Genomic DNA, 22504 nt, shown 5'->3' with positions numbered 1-22504 from the left:
TATTTTCAAACTATAGGGGTACCGGGGCAAAATGAACACTAGGCCGTCCTTTATTTTTCGAAAATACGAAATGTTATAAGTTCATCATTGTAAAGTGCTCGTTTTGGTAAGAAAAAAAAAATCAGGTAAAAATTTGAAGTCCGTACGTGGACGCTAAGTGGTCCCCTTGGTTGCCTTGAAGGCATCAGGTGTAGATGACCCCGTGCGCAAAAAGAGCTCGCTGCTCTAGTACACGCTACGTGAGTACGAAAAGCCATCCTGCGCGCGTTATATTTAAGTATTCAAGCGCATGAAGTGTTTTAAACAATGAAAATCTATTGAACAAAGCTAGTTAACATGAAATTCACTACTACAAAGAAAATAAACTTTAATGCTCACTATCAACACGCGCAGGGTAATTTGTTACTAGTGGCTTTTCGTACTCACGAAGCGTGCACTAGAGCAGCGAGCTCGATTTGCTCGAGGTCATCTACACCTGATGCCTTCAAGGCTGTTGGGGACCACTTTAACAATGACAAATTTATAAGGGTCCATTCACAACTTTCATAACGCTTACGTGGGTTGGTGGGTGTCCTTAATCTGTTACAACTCATACAAAATTTGAAAAATATTGATACAAAAAGCGTAACGGGGAGGTTGGTTGGTTATCAAAAATGACTATTTTTGTCGTTATGAAATAAATCCTAACATTTCACAATTTCGAAATATAAGGGACGGCCTTAAGGATAAAAAATACAATACAAAAACAATATAACGTATTGTAACAGTACAATTCAATATATTGGAAATACAATACAGTATATGTAAAATGACAATACAATTACAGTACAATATATTGTTTTGAACAGTTTACTGTATGGTATATGAGATTTTTGCAATATAATGGTTGGGTGGTTAAGTATCGTAACAATACAAATACAGTCAACTTTCGTTCGTTGCACTAAACCCGTGGCCCGATTAGTGAAAGACTTTCACTAATCGGGCTAAGTTTTGAGCTGTCAAAACACCGATTACAATAGAAATTCAGGGCTACCAACATTGACAAATTGCGGTTTATGTCAGAAAGTGACGCTTGCCTTCGTTTTAGGTGGGCTATAGCCCACTTAACGAGAGCCCAATTAAAACGAAGTGCAATTAAACGTAGTGCAACGAACGAAATTCGACTGTATATATATTTTCTCATGCATACATTTTGAAAATACAATACGATATAATGTTCATGTATTGTCTTGATTAGCAATTCGTGTATTGTTGTACAATACAAAAACAATTCAACGAACTGTATCATGGTTGCATTCGTCGTTACAGCTAATGTCAAATGACTCCTAAAAAACTACTTATTTTTACTTTTTGAATATTTTTCACCCAACATTTCTTGCTTTCTGAACTTGTTTTGTTTATTTTTTTCAGCAAAGCTACATAGAAAAAAGCAACAGTTGTTTTACGCGAAAATAGGAATTTGACCAAAATTGTAAGGTATAAAACCAATTAAAAACAATACAATGTTCTGTTACAATATATTATATTGTTTTTGAATTGTATATCCAAACAAGAATAATATTGCTTCAACACTCAATTTCAATACGTTGTATTGTATCCAATACGTTATATTGCACATTAATGGTTTATTCCATTCACTGAATGATACGTTTTTATCCGGGTTATGACTCCCCCCATTATTCGGAAAAAATCTGAATAACTGATTTTTAACATAAAATAAATGTCAATTTAAATAAAATTCAGGTGAGCTCTGCTTTCCGTGTTCGCTTTTTATTTAACGAAAGTCATATCCCTCGGCGTCGGTGTTCTCATCTGTCAATGTGATTGCGAAAAACGCTATACTTCGTCTGTCCGTCTTCGGATCACTTTTGCTGCTGCTTTTTGCTGTACGAAATTTGTGGATGTCAGTGAAAGCCATCGGCAGTGCAGAAAAGTTTATTTCGTCCTGAGAATTAAAATGGCTGGTCTAGTTCAGGATTGTTTTTCTATTGGAAGTACCGTGGCCTGTACGACATGCTACAATCAGAACATCGAAGGCGAAGTGCTGGCCTTTGACCAACAAACCAAAATGCTGATATTGAGTATCCTTTGCAAAAAGTTTTATTTGGGGTGACATACTGTGGGTTCTATTTTGGTTTCTAATTCCTCAATCACAGGTCTCTTCGGAATCTATATACAAAAGATTCCCTTGTTTGGGAAGCGTTATACTAAAAACCCGATGATTTTCCACCTAATTTTCCTTAATCAATGCATTTTACTAAATCACAAAGAATGTTCGTCCGCCAGTAACTCTTCGAAGCTAAATGATGTGTACATTCTCAACTTGGCGCTCTGCAGTGATGTCCAAGTCAAAAAAGAAGTAAACTCCATACCAGATCCACCACAGTCCTTGAATCTCCAGCGCGTAAGTATATATTAATCTCATAAGTGTAATAACAGAATCCTTGTTTAAAAATACCAAACTTAGTACTTTTCTCATACATTATTTTAAGAACAGAAAATATTTCAAAAAAGACTAAAATATTCGGTGAAATTAACATGCTAACTCAATTCACTTTCCCATAGAGATGAAAGTTCTTCGAAATGAAGTTAAGTACACGGTGTCCCAACAGACCGTTAATATGAGAAAAAAATGTCCACCAAATCTGAGTACAGGGCTTGATTCCTGAGGTCATTCTGCACCTTTGGGCTTCTAGGGTCCTAAAGCCCTGTCCCAATTTTAGTATCAAACGCTTAACTTTAGGGCAGAAACACATGTTTACTCAATTTTCAAATGATTTTCAGCTTGAGCTTGAGCTTGAGCTTAACCCTTTCTTTCCCACAGCTTTGTTCGACAATTTAACTATCAAAATGGCGTTTCTAAAAAAAGTGCTTGAACAAAAGTTGTTCCAAATAAGCTATATTATTCAAAATCACAATAAAAAATTTAGATTGTTTTTCAATAGTTAGTTGATTGTTTTTCAATAGTTTGACCCTTAGGTCACTTATTTCGATGTTTGATAAGACAAATGAGCGTATACATTTATTCCAATAATTATTGAGCTACTCGTACCAATTCGGTTTAGCTAGCGTTCGTTGAAAATCGGTGGATCACCTGTGCTACCATGGGAAAGAGAGGGTTAATTGGCCGCCCGTGGATGCTACTCCAGTATCGCCAGATCAGCTGCACTTATACAAGGAACCAACCGAATGACTGCTTGGGACTAACAGGCATCCTCAGTGTATAAGTGCTGGTGATCTTCTATTTTTAGCGACAATGGTGCCTGCCACGTCAGAATGCAGACCAATGTGGGGAGGGGGAGGAATTGATGATGCATTATACTGGCTTCCACGTAGACCGTATATACCACTGCATCTAAGCCAGTTCATGCGGGAGTGTATGGATTGGGGGAAAGGCATGGCAGAGAGGTTTGCTTTTGTGGTAAGCAGACTGCCTATGTATCAGGCGTAAGGAAAGGCATGCGCGTGGAAGAATGGAAGCGTTAGGGAAACGGTTTCTTGTCCGTCTCTGGTTCTAGCGTTTGCTATGAACGAATAGTTTGAGTGTGATAGATGTAGAATGTAAGATAGAAGTAAGTGAGAGAAATACAACTACAAAGTACGAGGAAAGGGACGGGCCTGGGATTGAACCCATGACCTTCTGCTTATGAAGCAGAAGCGGTAGCCATCAGACCACCAACCCCGTTCTTTTACTCAATTTTCAAATGATTTTCATTGGTTTAAGTCCAAAAAACATTTTTTTTTATGATTTTTGAGGTTTTGTCACACCCTTTGGTTTAAACTCAAATTTTGGGTATATTTTGTTTTCCGTGTCCCTTCCGAAATGTCAGATAGGAACAACCCCAGTGTTAAAACTATAAGCCCTGTGGCATTTCTGTCGAAAAAGTGAACGTCAAACATGAACACAAGTGTCAAGGTTCATATTTGGAATCATTTTAAAAATTGAAGTTTAAAAATGTTATAGCCGTTATTTGAGATAGAAAAATTGCTAAAGTAGTTGCAAGAACATGCTCTTTCGTATTATTAAATTAAACAAGAATTCATTACACATTTTAGGACCCAATTCCAATATAATGTTGATGAAATGTTCGATAAAAGTGAAACATACAATGCTACATATTATTTATCTTCAGCTTATTTTTCAATTTTCAACACTAAGTGACTAGCCCACTGAATCTGCCGTATTTATTTCACTTAATAATATTAACCTCTTTGTTCATCTAGTACTCTTGATGTATACTTTTAGTTTTCACCGAGTATTGTCCTTAGCGCTTATCGTATTTTGTATTCTCAGCCAGAACATGAATTTAACTACACGGGACGCATAATTTCCACATGTCACAAGTATTCCAAGATTAACAAATGCTTCAACAATTTCAAACAAATCCTCAATAAATACTATCAAATTTTCAACACCACTAGCATGTAGAGAAAGAAGCAGGTTCAGTTTTGTTGGTGCTGAGGCAGTGCTTGATGGGGATGTAGTTGAAGTTGTTGAAGAGCCTTGGAACACTTATGACGTGTGACAATAATGTTTCCGGTGTAATAAAATTACGTGTTCTGGCTGCGAGTACATATCACCTTTTATTCATTACGTAACCAGCTAAGAAACCCGAAACTTGCAAAGGAAATTGACATTTCTACACAGTTGATTACTAAGGCTTATCTGAATGTTCAATGATGGCTTATTTGACTTCATCGATCATCTTTGTAGTTAATAACTTTGCCAAAATATACAACTCCACAATACTTTTACGATATCACGATCCTTTGTCGTACAACACTGAAAAGTGTTTTTAAGAGTAAATCAGTTTTCAATAATAATGCGAAAAAATCAACGGCGAAGATTGAAAGAGGATTGCAAGTAAAGACTGGACTCGAAAAAAAGAGACACACAAAAATGATCACCAAACATTTATTTTAAATCGGATAGGCTAATTTTCAGGGATTCAATACCTGTATAATTGCCATGTTTAATTTATTTATTGAATTTCCTCTCCCAAGCTGAATGCTCGTACATTTCTCTTAACACTGCTCATGAAATCTTGGGCGAGGCTTTGCCCATCTTTCTTACACAATTTCTCCCAATTTTCCTTCAAAGCTTTATCGGTTTTTAATGTTTTTCCGCTTTTCTCCTACATCTTCTTCATTATCGCGGGTTCGACTCATTAGGAACCACACGCAGCGAACTGGACTATCGAAATTCATACATTTTGCCTTATGAAAGATGGAACAATTATCGCAATACGAACGCTTTATGTATCGTTTTAGCATCACTCCACTTCAAGGCGTCGATAGGCGCGGGGTGTACGCACGAGCCTATCGAACGCAAGGTCCTTGGTTCGATTCCAGGTTGCCGCAAAAACTATTTTTGTTTTCAAATTTCGGTTTCATAAGGCTAATTTATGAATTTCAACCCGATTCCTTGTGGCGAATTTTCATAAGGGGTTCCTTTGTTTATCGATAGTCCATTTGCCTGAGTGCAGATGACGTTTTTCATTATTTGCCATACGTTTTGACAGTTCTCGACTATCTTTCTTCCATGCGTTTGTGTTGGAAGTTTGAGATATTTGAGAACCGTGTGTAGCGCGATCAGTGAGTGGAATACAAACATCAGTGTCGCCGCACGGCGGCCAGTGAAAGAAACTAAACGTTCGGAAGGTTGTTGCCTGTACTTTTTGCGGCTGGCGCCAACTGTTAGCATTTTAAAGGGAAGTAAACAGTCGTTACCCTATTCTAGCATTCTTGGTCACTATTTCGATAATTTCGGTCACTTAAGTCACTATTGTTTTGTTGTCTAACTCTACCAGCCTTAGGGCGCGGCTAGGGTAGACGCGACTTGCGAAGCGAAGCGAAAATTGCACGGAAAGAATAACAATTATTAATAATGAAATGTCAAACTCAAAAGGATTTTCGCGTGACGCGTCTACCCTTGCCGACACCTTAGAATTATGGTGTTTCTCAAAAGTTTGTTCCGGTCCAGCTTGAAATCAATCTAGAAATGTCAAAAAAGCCACAGATTTGACGCAATATAATTGTTGAGAAAGGCCTCACACATTTTTAGAAACGAGTTTCCACAGTCTATTAAAAGGGAGTACGATTTCGCGCAGAAGATATGTACCATCACGTTTTGAAGTAACAGATGCACAGTTTGTACTGGTAAAAGACAACATTACACGGGATGATATTTTTCGCACAAATGTTCATAATTTTTTAATACATTTCCATACCCTATTCATTCAGCACCACAGATTACTCATTTTGGATCTATTTATCAGCAACAAATATGAACCTAAATGCAATTCATGTTTAGCAGCTGATTTTTTTTTTGTAAATGTGTGTAGGTATTTATCAGAAGTAGGTACATGACGAGACCTTTGACTGGATTACTTCGAAAGTATTGTTAAATACACATATCGATGATTAGAAATGAAAAGCGCAAAGTACTGTTTAGTTTTTTTTTTAGATTTGTGCTGTTGAAAATGCAAGTTATGGCAGCGTTATATTTTTTTCAGAAAGCATGTTTCAAAATTTGGATTTGTTAGATATATGTCGACCTATTTTCCTTACTGGAATTCATAGCACTTTGAATAGGTTAGTACCTATATATAGTAGCAATTGTCAACTCGGTAAAACTGTTTAACTCATTGAACGGTTTTCAAATTACATCAAGCACTGCTGAGACAATGTATTGAATATACTAATAAAGTGCAGTTCAGATTTAAAGCGAAGTTCAACTCCGAAAAACGATCAAAATGAGACACCATTTCAGCGACTTTCATGCTCTATTTCGTCTGTCACCGTTGCAAGAAACAGTCTGAAAAGAAGAATATAATTTAGTTACCAATCACAACCACCTCCATAGCTCAAAACTTCGTTCTCATTTCTAAATCAAACCGAGTAAAGCACAGTGACCAATTGATGTCTCAAACAAGCTGACATATTCCATTTCAGATCAGATTAGCAGCAACAAAATTATTCCATAGGTCCTTTTTGAATATCAATTTCGTTTCAATGCACAATTCCGACACTCTAGAACTAGATTATTGAAATAAGACATGGATTTAAACCAGAAAATTCGCTTACCAATCTCTCTACTCGAAATCTGTCTCTGCTAGAGTACATATGTTCAATTTGTTTTTGAAAACATAACAAAATAATAATTGTGCCATGGAAACGAGAACAATCAGCGGAGGGGAAGGGAAGTAGCCAGCCAGCCAACTCACCAGCTGTCATTTTCTACCCCCTCGCTGCTTATCATTCCCCGCATCCACTGACTGCTTAGATCAATGTACCTTTCTATAAATACCTTGATCATGCGCATCTAGTGCATTCATCTAAAAATTGTTAGAAATCATGCAAACATTCGAAAAATTCATAATATTTTCAGCATTTTTATCGACTTTTCCTTAAGGTGGCCAAACTGCCCCACTTTCCCCTATTTCTCTTAACAATCTCAACTGAGGGTCATGACGATGACGTTTGAAAAAGTAAGAAGAATCGTCACAATCGTTACTGATAAGTCTATTTTGCAATTTAGAACGTGGAACCGTAATTATTTATTGCAAACAAATAATATACATTTTTTTATTTTTATTATCAGCTGAGCACCCGAGTCAGAAATCAAGTGGAGAAGAAGAAGCGACAAGTATCGGCACTGGCGGCTGGAGTTAGCCAGGAAGGACAGAATCTGTTTCTGGCTATTGCACGAACTATCAATCAGGTTTGATAACTAATCGCAACATATCAGTTTCATCCGATTACTAATCAAATGATGTATTGTAGGTATCGTGGCAAGGTCCTAACATAGTTGTGTTCCAAGACGTAACCATAACACCTCCCTACAAAGTAGATAATGTAAAAGGTTCTCCTGAATCCCGACAGCTGACACACATAAAGAAAATAGTAAGTAACAAGTAAACTAATGCTCCAAAAAGTTGGATATACCTTATTGAGGATATCTCATTGTTATGTTTTACTAGTTTGTTTATTTGAGGCTAAATCGATTATCTCATTGCTTATCAATGATGAAATCAGATTACGTTTTTCTTCTTCTTCTTGGCATTACGTCCTCACTGGGACAGAGCCTGCTTATCAGCAATGAATGTTCAATGAGGATTGTATAACATTTTGCGGTAATCCACTTCGCGGTGTACCATTTCGCGGTTTGCCATTTCGCGGTACGACATCTCGCGGTCAGTACCATTTCGCGGTATACCGTTTCGCGGTATACCGTTTCGCGGTTTGTACTCAGATGTTTCATTTATCTCAACAGTGCAAATTGAAGGACTTCCGGTGTTTAAAAGAAGGGTAAATCACCGATGAAAATGTTATTAGTGAAAATGCCAACAATTTTCAGTGCAACTCGTAGGAAAAACCACACCGCGAAATGGTATAGGCCGCGAAATGGCATACCGAGAAATGGTACTAACCGCAAAATGATACAAACCGCGAAATGGTACACCGCGAAATGGTTGACCGTGGAATGGTTTACCGCGAAATGTCGGACAACCGTGGCAGGTACGATGATACTATATGCCCAGAGAAGTCAAGGAAATTTCCATTACGAAAACATCCTGGACCGACCGGAAATCGAATCCAGACACCTTCAGCATGGCTTTGCTTTGTAGCCGCGAACTCCAACCACTCGGCTAAGGAAGGTCCCACTCTTCCATGAAATTAGTAAATACCAAGGCCACTAAACGTCAAAATTCCAAACAAAATCAAAATAATGCAGAGCTCTATAATGTAGTTCGAAGGCCGAAATTATCGGGTCTGGGTCATTTGGCATAAAGCCATTTAGCATAACGATCATTTGGCGTAACAGTTTTTCATCAAAAACACGCATCTTTTAAAAAAATATGGTTATGTCAAACAACCATTGTGCCAAATGGCCATTTTGCCAAATGGCCATTGTGCCAAACGACCTTATGCCTCCCGGAAATAGCGCTTACATCGACCTTGCGTGTCTCTGTCGTTGATTTGATGTTTAATGTTTAATGGATTTTATTTCATCGACATACAGGGCTGTTACAACAGTCTCGAAATTCGCGGATTTATCCCGCCAGTCGCGAAAATCGGGGGTGAATAAAATACTGCCGCGAAAATCACGGAATTACCAATGTATGCTGCGGAAACCGCGAATTTATCTTCAATCGTGTAATTTTTACCTTCTCATCGTGTATACATACTGAAATTGCATAGTCTCTATTGGAGTATGGACTCCCAGTTTATATTTTAAGTAGAGATGTACCGAATACCGAATAGTTGAAATATCATTATTCGGCAGAACATTCGGCCGAATAATGGCTTAATATTCGGCCAAATGAAACCTCAATATTTAGCCGAATAACAATCATATGCTTATCAAATTTCCTGAAAACTGCATTTTTAATACTGAATTAAGCGAAGAATTGAATGGAATTTGAATGGACATGAATGAAGATCTTCTTGATCTTTTGGAACGTTTGTAGAAATTACAAAAAGCGTAAGTTCTGAGGATTTGTATCTCCGTAGTCCGGGAGTCGTATCTTATTGATTACATTTTTAATCCATTTCATTTTTTTTAAATTGAATTAATACGTCTCTTGATTCCTCATCCGACTTCGGAAAGTGCTTCATAGAAATTGGAAAAAATAGACCGCAGACCAATGTTTCGTATAATAAAGAAATACCGAATTATCGAAAGTATGGAAAACCCTGATAATGATTGAGATTAAAAAGGTATTAATTAACAAGCCATACTTTACAGAATTCCTGCAAGATGAGTGAAAGGTTGATTTGCAAAGAATGACTTGTGCATTAAGCAGGATAGTAGTCGTCTCAATGTCATAAGACGCCATTCACAAATTAGGTAACGCTCTAGGGGGAGGAGGAGTAGGCTCAAGCGTTACGACTCATACGAAATTTTGAAACTTTCCATATAAAAAACGTTGCGATGGGGGGAGGGGATCAAAAATTTCAAATTTTAGCGTTACGTAATAAATGGACACTGCCTAAGAAATTCCCACCTTTTTAGAAATTAGGCAGGAAAACTTGAAAATATTATTCGTTTTTTTTTCAAATTTTCCTTTTCCATGATATTTATTACAATTTAGTTTAAGGTACCGTGGGGCAAGTGGGTAATTGAATTCGCATAGTTGAGATTCTTCAAATTCTAGAGACTTCTAATTGAAACACATGAGGTCGTGTATATTTTTTAGCTTGACTCCCACCAAATATAAGCAGCATGCTGAAATTGATTTTCATGAAAAATTGAAGAAAAAAATACAGAAAAAGTTTTTGAAAAATGTCTCCTTACTTTTCACTTGCCCCAAAAGTGGGGCAAGTGAAAAGTTTACCGTTTTGAACATTAAATTCAAAAACAAACAGTTATATTCACGATTTCTATTAGCTTTAACATTTGTTAAGGCTTCCCAATGAACAATAACATAAGTAACATGTAAACAAAGAAAATGTTATTCTTTTCACTTGAATTTTCTTCTGTTCAGTTATGTTAGTTGAAATGATTCGACAACATCATAACTGCAACATTTCCAATGTTAGTTCTTACATTATAGGACAGCAATTGCATTTCTGCTCTGTAGAATCTCCACCGCTCGTTATTTGTTTTTGAGAAAGTCGGATATGACGTCGGATAACTCTTCGGGAGAAATCAAACGGAATCCTTCAATAACGTATTTAGAATCTTTTTTATGTGGATAGACCTATACCCCATTTTTATGTTTTGAACTAGCTTTAGATAGACATTCCACGAGATTTGCGTGTGTTCTCTAATATTGCAACTTTTCAGTCAACGTCTTCCTTTCAATTGGCTGCCCGAAGTAGACATATTAATATTGTAATGTTTGGCAACATCTATTACAGAAGTTCCATGATTTCTAATAGCTTTTAACGCTTGAGTATAGTGTTTCTTGAATTATCAGCACGTTATGTTTTTCTATGATAATTGCGAACCATGTTTACTTATGGCTACTTAAAGAGAAAACACAAATTTAATCTCTAATGATAAACTTTTCACTTGCCCCACCTGATAAGAAAATTGACGGTGTTTAAATTTAGTTATTTTTAGGTCTACGTCGAATTAATTCTAAAACTTTTTTTTATTGCAGTTTGAAACTGTCACAGAGGGCAACTAAGAAGTGGTACAGGAAATTATTTTACGCAACTTTTTTCCACTGAAAAAATTAAAATCAGATTGTACGCCGCCAACTTGTTACGGAGTAACAGTTGACAGGTTAACAATTTTTTGCTCTATTATGCAATAATGGCTGAAAAATCTCAGAAATCTCTTACCTATTGTAATGTTCTCAATGGTCTCAAAGGTTTACGCATGAGTTTAAAACGTTAATTCACATATTCAGTAAAATATATCAATTGTTTTCACTTACCCCATTTACCCACTTGCCCCGCGGTACCTTATCTAGTTATTAATCGGTCACTATTCGGCCGAATAACAGATTTCAATATTCGGCAGACCGAATATTCGGCAAAACCAAAATAATCGAGATATTCGGCCCGAATATTCGGTACATCTCTAATTTTAAATTCCCACTTTAGCACACATTCTCTTCAGAATCATTGAAATATTTCATACAGAAAACATGTTAAAAATGGTAGTTCTCTGGAGTAGTCAAGTTGTAGGGGCAATGGGGGCAATATGAGCCACCTCGGATTTGACCTCGAAAACAGTGTTTTGATGTGTAGTGTCATTATGATCTGCTAAAGGATGCTTCAAATAGCCACCACAATAAAAACCGTAAGAAAATTCGTTTCAACACTCGAAATATTCACAAAAATGTTCGAATTTGTCCTTTGTCATGAAAAGCTAATACCCTGGCCACGATCACAGGGTTTGACGGTGCCAAAGTAGAAGGTGCACCATAATAATACCCGTCTGTGAAACATATCACCTTCCCAATACTTTGGCACACCTCTAACGGTTCATGATTTTCATGAAACGGCTGCATTCAGGCAGAGGATCTGTTAATATGTTTCGCCATATTATCAGGTTCTCTTCGAACGGAGGGACCGCCAGGGCTCATTAGTTGCTTATAAACCAGTGCTGGTTGTTGATGTTTTAGTTCGTTTACACGAGCTGTAGCATCCTTTGTACTAATCAGTAATGGTGGTTAAGTTTCGAAGCCAACGTGTGATCAATCGTTTTATAATGCAACATAAGAATGGGTGTTTGGTGGAACTGTGCGTTACACTCGTCGTTATTAAATTTAGTGATTGTGAGGGTGCTAATAGTGACTTTATAATGAAATCTATGGTGATGAAAATTTGAAAATGAAATTAGAAGTGATTCTGATAGTTTTGTTAAAAAATAATAATGATGATGTGAACCCTACTAATTTAATAATGACCATAATACATTGTGCAATCATTTCTCTGAATATAAACTTTATTGCCTAGTTCTTCAAATTTGCATGATAAAAGTGTTAATAATAACAGCGAGTGCAGAAGAATGGATCGAAGTGATTTTTTTACTGTAACTTTCTTGATCATAGTGCTAAATCGTAGTTGGAATAGTAATGACTCTACAGCAACAAAAATAATGAAAAATTTAAATAGAATATCTTTTAATTACTTAGTAATGCTAACAGATGGTAAATGGTAATAACAATGAATTTATATGAAAATGGTGTTATGTGAAAAGTGATATAATGGAAAGTATACCTGAAGTGTATTACGAAAGTTGATGAGTGATAATCGATGATATACGTGCAAGTGTCGAAAATGAAAGTGACGATAGTGAGTGATGAAATGAAATGGGGAATGAGGACCTTTTAATAAAACTATTTCGTTCTTCTCTTTAACCACTCTAGTAGCATTTCAGGCCTTATCATAGTTTGATAGTAGTCTGAACTATTAGACTGCAAAACTACGGCAAGGGCTGATTGCTGCTAGCGTACACAGTGACTATTTGAGCAACATTGCTTAGGAACGTCTGTGTGATGAACGCAATAGAGGCTTATAAAAGCAAATGCTGGGAAGGAGCTTCGGGCAGATTAAGAGTGCCAGTACTACCCCTATCGCTACCGACAAAAAAAAAAAATTGTCCTTTGTCATGAAAAGCTAATAATTTTGGCAGCTTATATTATATTATATATAAGCTTATAAGACAATTATATTTATGATTCTGGTAAGTTATACCACTCCATTGAAACTTCAGATAATACTGAACATTTTGTGCACGTAACTAGATTTGTTCTTAAACAAAATTTTTAGAAAACATAATATTATTTAAAAAATAAAAGGACGGGGCAAAATGAGCGACCTATGTTAAAGCTAGAAAAACGATATTTTGAACACAACAATTCATTGCATAAATATTCTAGATTTTTTTACTGCATAGTCATCTTGGTGCACCATTACAAATGGAACACTTTGCTAGAAAATAGATTGAACCAAGTGTCGCAATTTATTACTATAAATACTTACTATGTCTTACGTAATTGTCAAAAATCAGCCGCTGGAATTAATAACTTCAAGCAAAGATACTAAAATTTTCTTTCCAATATTGTACAGTTTATTATTAGCTATACTCTATTTGATTTTAAATAAAAATTATACGATTAAATGAAGTGGCTCCTACTGCCCCGTTGGGTGGCTCATAATGTCCCATATGGTTGGTGAACACGAGGTAAAACGAGTAAACGATAGTATTTGCTGTTTTTCTATGCATTCAATGACGTTTTCCTTAGGCGGCCCATATTGCCCCGATCACCCCTATCCAACTAATCATTAGAATTTGAAAAACCTAAACTTTTGTAGCCTTATTCGTTTGGTTTCCTAATGACATTTACAAATCGTTCATATGAAGTTAAAAAAAATGATTTATAGGAGTTCTATATAATTAACCCTCGCTTTCCAAAGGTGACCCACCGATTTTCGACGACCGCCAGCTTATTCGAATTGGTACGATTAGCTCAATAATGATTGGAATAAATTTATGTGCTTATTTGTCTCACCAAACATTGAAATAAGTGACCTGAATTTAAACCTATTAAAAAATAATCAACTAACTATTGATATCTGTTATTTTTTTCCAAAGTGATTTGAATTATTTAGCTTACTTGCAACAAGTTTTGTTCTAGCACTTTTTAAACGCTATTGTGAAAGATGAATTGTCGAACGCAGCTGAGGTAAAAAAGGGTTAAAATAAGTTTCGTTTCAGTTTTTCATGTAAATATTTTTTGTATGGATAGCAAATTATACATATTTTATGTGTTCTTTGGCTTTCAACTAAATGATCGCATATTTGGAAGTTTTAGCAAATTCTCCATTACACATTAATTATAAATATTGTCTTAGAAAACCGAAGACTTTTTTGATGGATTCTCTAAATTTGACAACTATATGGACTGAGTACATTTCCTAGATTACCGGATGATAAATGTTGTTTTTAATCTTATTTTTTGTCAACTTATATTTTGGTTTGGATCATTCACTATGGAATTTTGCAAGTTTTGATGTGTCGGTGTCGCATAGCTTCGTCCGTGTGTATGAACTCGACATTGATTTTCCTCTAGGGCTTACTTGCATTGATACATGATTGATTTCGTCATCGTTACTCTTTTCGCGTTATTACAGAAAACATTTCAAAGCACAGAGTGTTATACAATAAAGAATTGCCCTATCTTGCATTGTGAGCTAGAAACAATGCGCAAGTTTTTTTTTGCGAAGTTATTAGCGAAAGAGAGGGTCGATGTAGTCAGATAAGCCTGACTACAGAATACTTTGTCAGGTTTGTACTTCGTAGACTACCATGGCGTAATAGATTTCGACTGCCTGCTTATAAAAACCGATGCGCACTCATCAGTCTTCCGACGTTGGCAACTAGGAGAACATATCTTCAGAGGCTTTTCGCGTTCGACCTTTTTTTTTAATTTCTTTATTAGTATCATTCTAAACATTACATTCATTATTTTTTATATCTAGTTGTTCTGTGTTATTAGACAACACTATCATCCTAATTTGGTAAAACAAATCTAAGATTTTATTAACATTTTGTTAACAACATATTACATTTCATTTGCCGTAGCAGTTCAGATTTTTTACAGGTGAGTTGATTTCACCTGCTTATAAGAGAAAAAAAACGTTATGAATATACTTAACCTAACTTAACCTAAAAATATAACGCATTAATCGTGGCAATAAAAGATTTTAACGATTTTTGCCTGAAATTATTAATTATTTTATTTGACATTTGTTCCAATGTTTCAACATTGGATATTCTATGTAACTCATTGGTACTATACCAGGGAGGAAGCTTCTGAATCATTTTCAAAAATTTATTCTGAATTCTCTGCAGACCTTTCTTCCTGGTATTACAACAGCTAGCCCATATTAGTACAGCATACAACATGGCTGGCCTGAAAATTTGTTTGAATATCAAAAGCTTGTTCTTAAGACAAAGTTTTGATTTTCTATTAATAAGTGGATAGAGACATTTTACATATTTGTTACATTTGGCTTGAATGCCTTCAATGGGATTTTTGAAAGTTAAATTCTTATCTAGCATGAGCCCTAGATACTTAACTTCATCTGACCAATTTATTGGAACCCCTCTCATCGTGACAACATGTCTACTTGAAGGTTTCAAATAAAGAGCTTTTGGTTTATGTGGGAATATTATTAGTTGAGTTTTGGAAGCATTAGGAGAAATCTTCCATTTTTGCAAGTATGAAGAAAAAATATCCAAACTTTTTTGCAATCGACTACAGATGACACGCAGGCTTCGTCCTTTGGCGGAGAGGCCTGTGTCATCCGCAAACAAGGATTTTTGACATCCCTGAGGTAACTCAGATAGTCAGATGTGAAAATATTGTATAATATTGGTCCCAAAATGCTGCCTTGGGGAACACCAGCTCTTACAGGAAGTATTTCAGATCTAGAGTTCTGATAATTAACCTGAAGTGTACGATTTGACAGATAACTTTGAATTATTCTAACAATGTATGTTGGAAAATTAAAGTTTTTTTAACTTTACGATCAAACCTTCATGCCAAACACTGTCGAATGCTTTTTCTATGTCTAGAAGAGCAAGACCAGTAGAGTAGCCTTCAGATTTGTTGGAACGGATCAAATTTGTTACACGTAAAAGTTGATGAGTGGAATGTCCATGGCGGAATCCGAACTGTTCATTGGCCAAAATTGAATTTTCGTTGATGTGGGCCATCATTCTGTTCAAAATGACCTTTTCAAAAAGTTTACTGATGGAGGAAAGCAAACTGATTTGACGATAGCTTGAAGCTTCTGCAGGATTTTTGTCTGGTTTTAAAATTGGAACAACCTTAGCATTTTTCCATTTGTCAGGAAAATATGCTAATTGAAAACATTTGTTAAATATATCAACTAAAAATGATAAGCTACTTTCTGGAAGTTTCTTGATGAGGATGTAGAAAATTCCATCACCGCCAGGAGCTTTCATATTTTTGAATTTTTTAATATTAGTTCTTACTTCTTCCAAATCAGTCTCACAGGTATTTTCGAAAACGTTCTCTTGTTTGAGCATATTTTCGAAGACCTGAGTAACTTGATTTTCAATTGGTCTAGTAAGTCCTAAATTAAAATTGTGCGCGCTTTCAAACTGCATAGCAAGTTTTTGAGCTTTTTCGCAATTAGTTAGTTATAATTTGTTTTCCTCTTTCAATGCCGGTATTGGCTTCTGAGGTTTTTTCAAGATTTTAGATAATTTCCAAAAGGGCTTAGAGCCAGGGTCCAATTGAGAAATCTTATTTTCAATCTTATTTTTTTTTGTTCCTTAATTGTGCAAAATGTTTCTTGATTTCTTTCTGCAAATCCTGCCATATAATTTTCATGGCAGGATCGCGAGTGCGTTGAAATTGCCTTCTCCTTACGTTTTTAAGACGGATCAAGATTTTAAGATCATCGTCTATAATCACGGATTTAAATTTTGGAATTGCAATGCTCCTGGCTTCAACAATGGAATTTGTTAAAGCTTCAAGGGCATTGTCAATATCAAGTTTAGTTTGTAATGAAATGTTAACATCAAGATTAGAGTCAATATACGTTTCATATATATTCCAGTCGACTCGAAAATAATTGAAAGTGGAGCTGATAGGATTGAGAATCGCTTCATGGGATATTTGAAATGTAACAGGGACATGATCAGAATCAAAATCAGCATGAGAAGAGTAAGGTGGGGCAAAAGTTCGATCTTAGTGATATAATCAAAGTTTCCAGAGAAATAATAGCAGTTGAAACAAAATAAATACCATACAGTGAACCTTCAACATATTGGCTATAATTTTGCTGAACATACTTGTGTCAAAATATTTATCCATTTTTAGTTAAAACAGTTTCAAAATTGATTGTCTTAAACGAACTTTTGCCCCACCAGTGGGGCAAGAGTTCGAATCAAGTGTGGGGCAAAAGTTCGCTGGCTAAACACTTAATATTGATACTTTTATGACGGGCATACTTTATACCAGCTGTAAACTTATGTTTGCCGGAAAATACACACTAAATTTTCATAAAAAAATTGTCCAAAGCAGGGTTAATACACCCAAAAAAAGCAGTTTTTCGCAAAACTAAGTGAAAATGGAAAATTTTGGTAATATTTTTCGCACGGTCAGGCAAATTTCGCTAAATTTGAAGATAAAATGTGGATTTTGGGTAATCTGAATTTTTTTCCGTGATTTTATACATGGGTCGAACTTTTGCCCCGCTGATTCGAACTTTTGCCCCACTATGGGCCAAAAATTGTTCCCAAGCTTTTTTGCAAAAACTAATACACCTCAAAGCATCCTTATGGTAGGCCTAGAAACGCCCTTACATAAAATATTTGAAAAGATTTTATCTTTATTTGGTTCCGTGAAGCGAAAGTTTGACCAAAAATTACAATATTCACGTCAAAAAACAACAAATAGCCATAACTTTTCCAAATCTCAACCGATTTTTATGATATTTGGAGTGAAAGTCTCCTACTTGAATAGCACTCGAACCACCATGACATTTATAAGTTTTGTTTTGAACTGAGTTCGAAATCTTAAAAAGAAACTCTTACCCCACTCGAACTTTTGCACCACTTTACTCTAACTAATTGGCTACAAAGATGACTAGAGTCGGTTAAGACCAAGTCAATCGTAGATAGATTTCTAGAAGAGGAAAAACATGTAGGGCTATCAGGGTATTGAATTGAGAAATATCCTGAAGAGCACTCATCAAATAAAATTCTGCCGTTGGAATGACTTTGAGAATTATTCCATGACCTCGCGTTCGACCTGCTGGAGAACAACGTTGACTGTCCGGATATTTTGGAAAAAGCTTCGTTTCAATGCTCCCGGTAGAACGATACGGCGTACTGACTTCTTTCGACGATCGGCACATCGCACACAGTATGGACAACATAACCCACTCGATGTTTGCTGCCAAGTTTTTAATGATGTGTATCATATGTATGACTTTAATTTGTGTTAATCTGCGTTCAAATCTAGAATTAGTCATTAAGTTTTAGTCTGTGCGATGTAAAAATATCAAAGACTGTAAATAAATAAATAAATTTGAAAAAAAAAAAAAATACTACGAAACCATTAGATGTTACCTAAACATGTCTTCATTTCTGATGAATTAGCACTTACAAAGTACTAAATTTGGGTTTTATTTACTAAAGATATTAGATTTTTTTTTATTATGAGCAAACTCTCAACAACATTGATTTTTTACGCGGATTGCTGTTTTCAGTCGCGGATCTTTATTTAGATGTTTCGCGGAAAAGATTTTCAAGTTTTTGTAACAGCCCTGGACATAGTAGATAGTCTCCGAACATCTTATAGTCATGTATGTGTTAGTCTGTGATGAAACATTACCTTAAAAAGCTCAAAACTTGAGAAACACTATAATGTCCATCAAAATTGGAGCTTGTTAACCCGTATAGGCCTGAGTGAAAGAAAAATTACTAAAACTCTCACCGCTCAGCGAATACTTAACGGATTCCAATTATTTTTTGTCAGTATACTCGTACACATATCTAGTTTCTAAAAGTGGTCAAAGAATCTCGGGAATGTTCCTGTGGCCGGAGTTATTGCAATGGATCACTGGGTCAGGTCGGGTGACAAGGGTTTTGTGTTTCTGTGCCCCTGGAGGTAGGCAAATTTCAAGTCACAGATAATTTCCAGAATCGGCTATAATGTGGCCACTATATCGAGGAGTTTTAAGAAAAATGCATCAGCGTAAACCTTCTGTTAATCGATTAAATTGAATAATTGAAACTGCATTTGATTGATCCTACAAATCGCCATTTTCAGGCCCCCGGGATGCCTTAAATTTATGATAAAGTGTACAATTTGTATCTTAACATCTGTGTCAAGCTTATGGGAACGCATTTTAGTGAACTATTATATTCGATCAATACCTTTAGATATTTGAAACGCTTTAATATCTAACAAATCAAGAGCCGGTTAGTCAGGACATTAAGCCGGACTGGTCACATCTGGTACACTTTAAATGGTGCAACACTATTCATTTATAATGTTGAATATCAGACATTAATGATTTATGCAAAATAAAATGAATGCCATTGGAAATAAATAAAGATAACTTGGCATGTCCCAAAAAATCGCATTTTTCAACCCGACTTGACCCAGTGACCCACTGCAATAACTCCGGCTATAGGAATATTCCTGAGTTCCTTCGGCCATTCCTAGAAACTAGATATGTGGGCCAATATACTGACAAAAAATTATTTGAATCCGTTAAGTATCCGCTGAGTGGTAAGGGATTTAGTATTTATGCTTTCACTCAGGCCTATACGGGTTAATCTTACATTTTTTGACTACCGTCAATGGTGTGTGCAAAAAACATGATTTTTTTCATATGTGTGTTGTACAAAATGCAAGCATTACTACTGAAGTGTTAAAAAGGGTATCAGACAAACAGACACAAATCTTTAAGGCGAAAGAGCCAAAAATTTCCAATATTTTACAACAGTTTTTGTGTACACGTGTTCTACTTTAATCTATTAATGTATACCCGTCAATAGTAAATCAAACAACGACATTAAGGTAAAACAGCTTGGAATCAAAACTCAATAATGTAAGTACCAAAATTTTGAAGGCACAAATCTCACGAAAGAAGCATCAAACTACAGTGCGATTTCTATTTTACCTTTGTGCACTAGCAGAAAGCTTGAAATAAGAAGATTGAGTTTGTACGTTCATTATTTCAGCAGATAAGTGCCTTTGAAATCGTGAGTAGGGGCACAAGCCGGCCATTGTGCCTGTCATGTTTGGATTCCGAGATGTGTCACCTTAAAGAATAATAGTATTTGGAATAGCTTTCTAATACAATTGAATATATTTCAGGTCGAAAAACACCTTAATGATCAGGCTTCGGCGACTTCAAATTTACCATCCGCAACAGTTTCTGCCAAATAGTGATGCTTTGGGTGTTTGTTTGTTGAAAGAGTAGAATGATTCACCTAGAACAAAATGCAATTTCCATGGTCACTACAAAAATACGATCGGACAGCTGTAACTCAACCACACACATTTATGAACAAGTAAGTATAATAGAAATATGATACGCATCTTGAATACTGCGTTATCATTGTACAGTACCATAAACCATAGGCTGTTGCTGTTCTCAGTTGTCATGCTTTATATTGTTGAATATATGTATTACCTACATTTCATTCCAAAAAGAGTAACTCACCATCAACCCGAGAGGTTCCGAATTCTCACTCACTCTCACGATAAAAGATTTCTCCCTCACAATAATTTTCAGCCAATGCTTTGCGAAAGTATCCGTGAACAAAACGAAGTGAAACTTTTTTCACACACTTCCACACTGCTCTTAAGGCCGCACGGGACGTCATCATAATCACCCTATCCATTTCAAGAAGCAAATCCCAAGAACCACTCCATATATCGATGCGAAAATGTATCACTATGATTCTATATATGTAGTGCACAATCCGATAAATTTTCAGCTTCATCGGTTCACTAAAACTCGAGATTTGCTTCCACAAAGTTTTGATGATTATTGTTAGAGTGAGACGAAAGATAGGGAAAATAACACGGTCTCCCGTGTCCCCTTAAAAGCACAGCTGTCCCATAAAAAAGAAGGCATGGTGAACAACGCGCTCAAAGTTTGTTTCCTCATACAAATTTTCATAATTTTCCAGTACATGGCATCTTCATCCAAAATTACGCACAGATTTTGCGTATTCCATACAAAATGGTAAATTTAAGAGGATTAGAACCGAGGTATTTATACCGTATAGTAGGTTACCGATTTGAAAGTCATATCCCGCAAAGAAAGAATAAAACAATGTGTTAATATGTCCACAGTCTGGGTGACTCTTAGCAACCTGGGTCAACTTCGTACATTTACAATATTTACACACACGATGCTACAATGCATACAAACTTATCGGCTTTTTGATTGAAGTCTAGCCATATATAAGCCCCAAATTAATTTTGATATCATCTGTAACTTTTTATCCTTCACTAATCCGCATGAACTGCACCGTTTGAATTTCAATTATATTGTGCTTGTCCTGAAAACATGCGCATTATATTCAAATAATTTTACATCTCTTTTTATGATCTTCTCTTTCAGATAGTTTTCCAGTGGTCATATGTTTGAATTTAATAACTTCAATAGAAAACGGATAACACACTTTTCATCAGTATCACAAACAGAAAATAAATTCAAATACTATAACTGAACGCTACTCTTCACATTTTGAAAGAAAGCCTGGTAAGCGGTGGGATTGCACTTCGAACTCAAGTAGATTGTCGTTAAGTTATAGTATATACAGAGACTCAAATTCATATTCGTACAGGGCACTGTTTTCACATTAAGTTGATGAAAAACTATTAAACGGTATATCAAATTCGAAATACTTTATCAACAAATGAATAATAAAGTATTCAAATTCTTTTTTATGTGGATAGACCTACACTCCCGTGCAAAAGTTTGGGTTCACCCCCTAAAAAACATACAAAAGTGTTTTGTCCATATCTCTGTGATTATACTTCCAATCGAAACTCTTTAAGTCGCATTCGATTGGCAAAAAGTTATTCTTACTTCGTATGTATTTTTCCAAAAACATTTTTTGAATTTTGTATGCTAAATTTTTACTTAAAGTTGTTACATTTTTCAAAAAACGCACTGAAAAATCATATCTAATTTCCTCAGCATTGGGTCGACAAAAATTTTAAATCAAAGTGTCATTAGAATCGTAATCTTATATTCTTTGAAGAGACCCCACGAAATTTTTGCGGAAAAATCTGAAAAGTATTCAAAATCAATGAAACAGTCAGTCAAGTCATCGTGCAAAAGTTTGGGTTCACCCCTCAGTATGATGCAAATCGTGCAAAAGTTTGGGTTCACCTGAACTTACTTAAATCTGTAAAATCTGAAACCAATCATGTACGCGCCATTGGTAGTTGGCCGATGGACCAACAGGTGGCGGTAGTGTGTAAACGTCAAACACGAACAAAAACGACGCGAGCGCTGCGGGTGGTCG

The 22504-nt window shown here is 35.8% G+C and overlaps 1 protein-coding gene and 1 long non-coding RNA gene across 2 annotated transcripts; one reads left to right on the top strand and one right to left on the bottom strand.

Moving 5' to 3' along the window:
- Window positions 1–1864: 1864 nt before the first annotated feature.
- Window positions 1865–21701, top strand: LOC5569674 (protein LSM12 homolog A). Its single transcript, XM_001652886.2, has 6 exons — window positions 1865–2081; window positions 2271–2404; window positions 7604–7723; window positions 7786–7905; window positions 20334–20530; window positions 21592–21701. Exons 1-5 carry the CDS (start codon window positions 1958–1960, stop codon window positions 20403–20405), a joined length of 570 nt encoding a protein of 189 aa, XP_001652936.2. The 5' UTR covers window positions 1865–1957; the 3' UTR covers window positions 20406–20530; window positions 21592–21701.
- Window positions 5744–7597, bottom strand: LOC110678180. The gene is made up of 3 exons (XR_002501463.1): window positions 7087–7597; window positions 6898–7038; window positions 5744–6817 (listed from the first exon to the last, which is right to left on the bottom strand). It is a non-coding gene; the product is annotated as an uncharacterized LOC110678180 (long non-coding RNA).
- Window positions 21702–22504: the final 803 nt, after the last annotated feature.

The sequence above is a fragment of the Aedes aegypti genome, chromosome 1, assembly GCF_002204515.2.
Source record: "Aedes aegypti strain LVP_AGWG chromosome 1, AaegL5.0 Primary Assembly, whole genome shotgun sequence".
Taxonomy (NCBI): domain Eukaryota; kingdom Metazoa; phylum Arthropoda; class Insecta; order Diptera; family Culicidae; genus Aedes; species Aedes aegypti.
The sequence above is the reverse complement of the archived record's forward strand: the minus strand, read 5'-3'. Positions and strand labels throughout refer to the sequence as shown.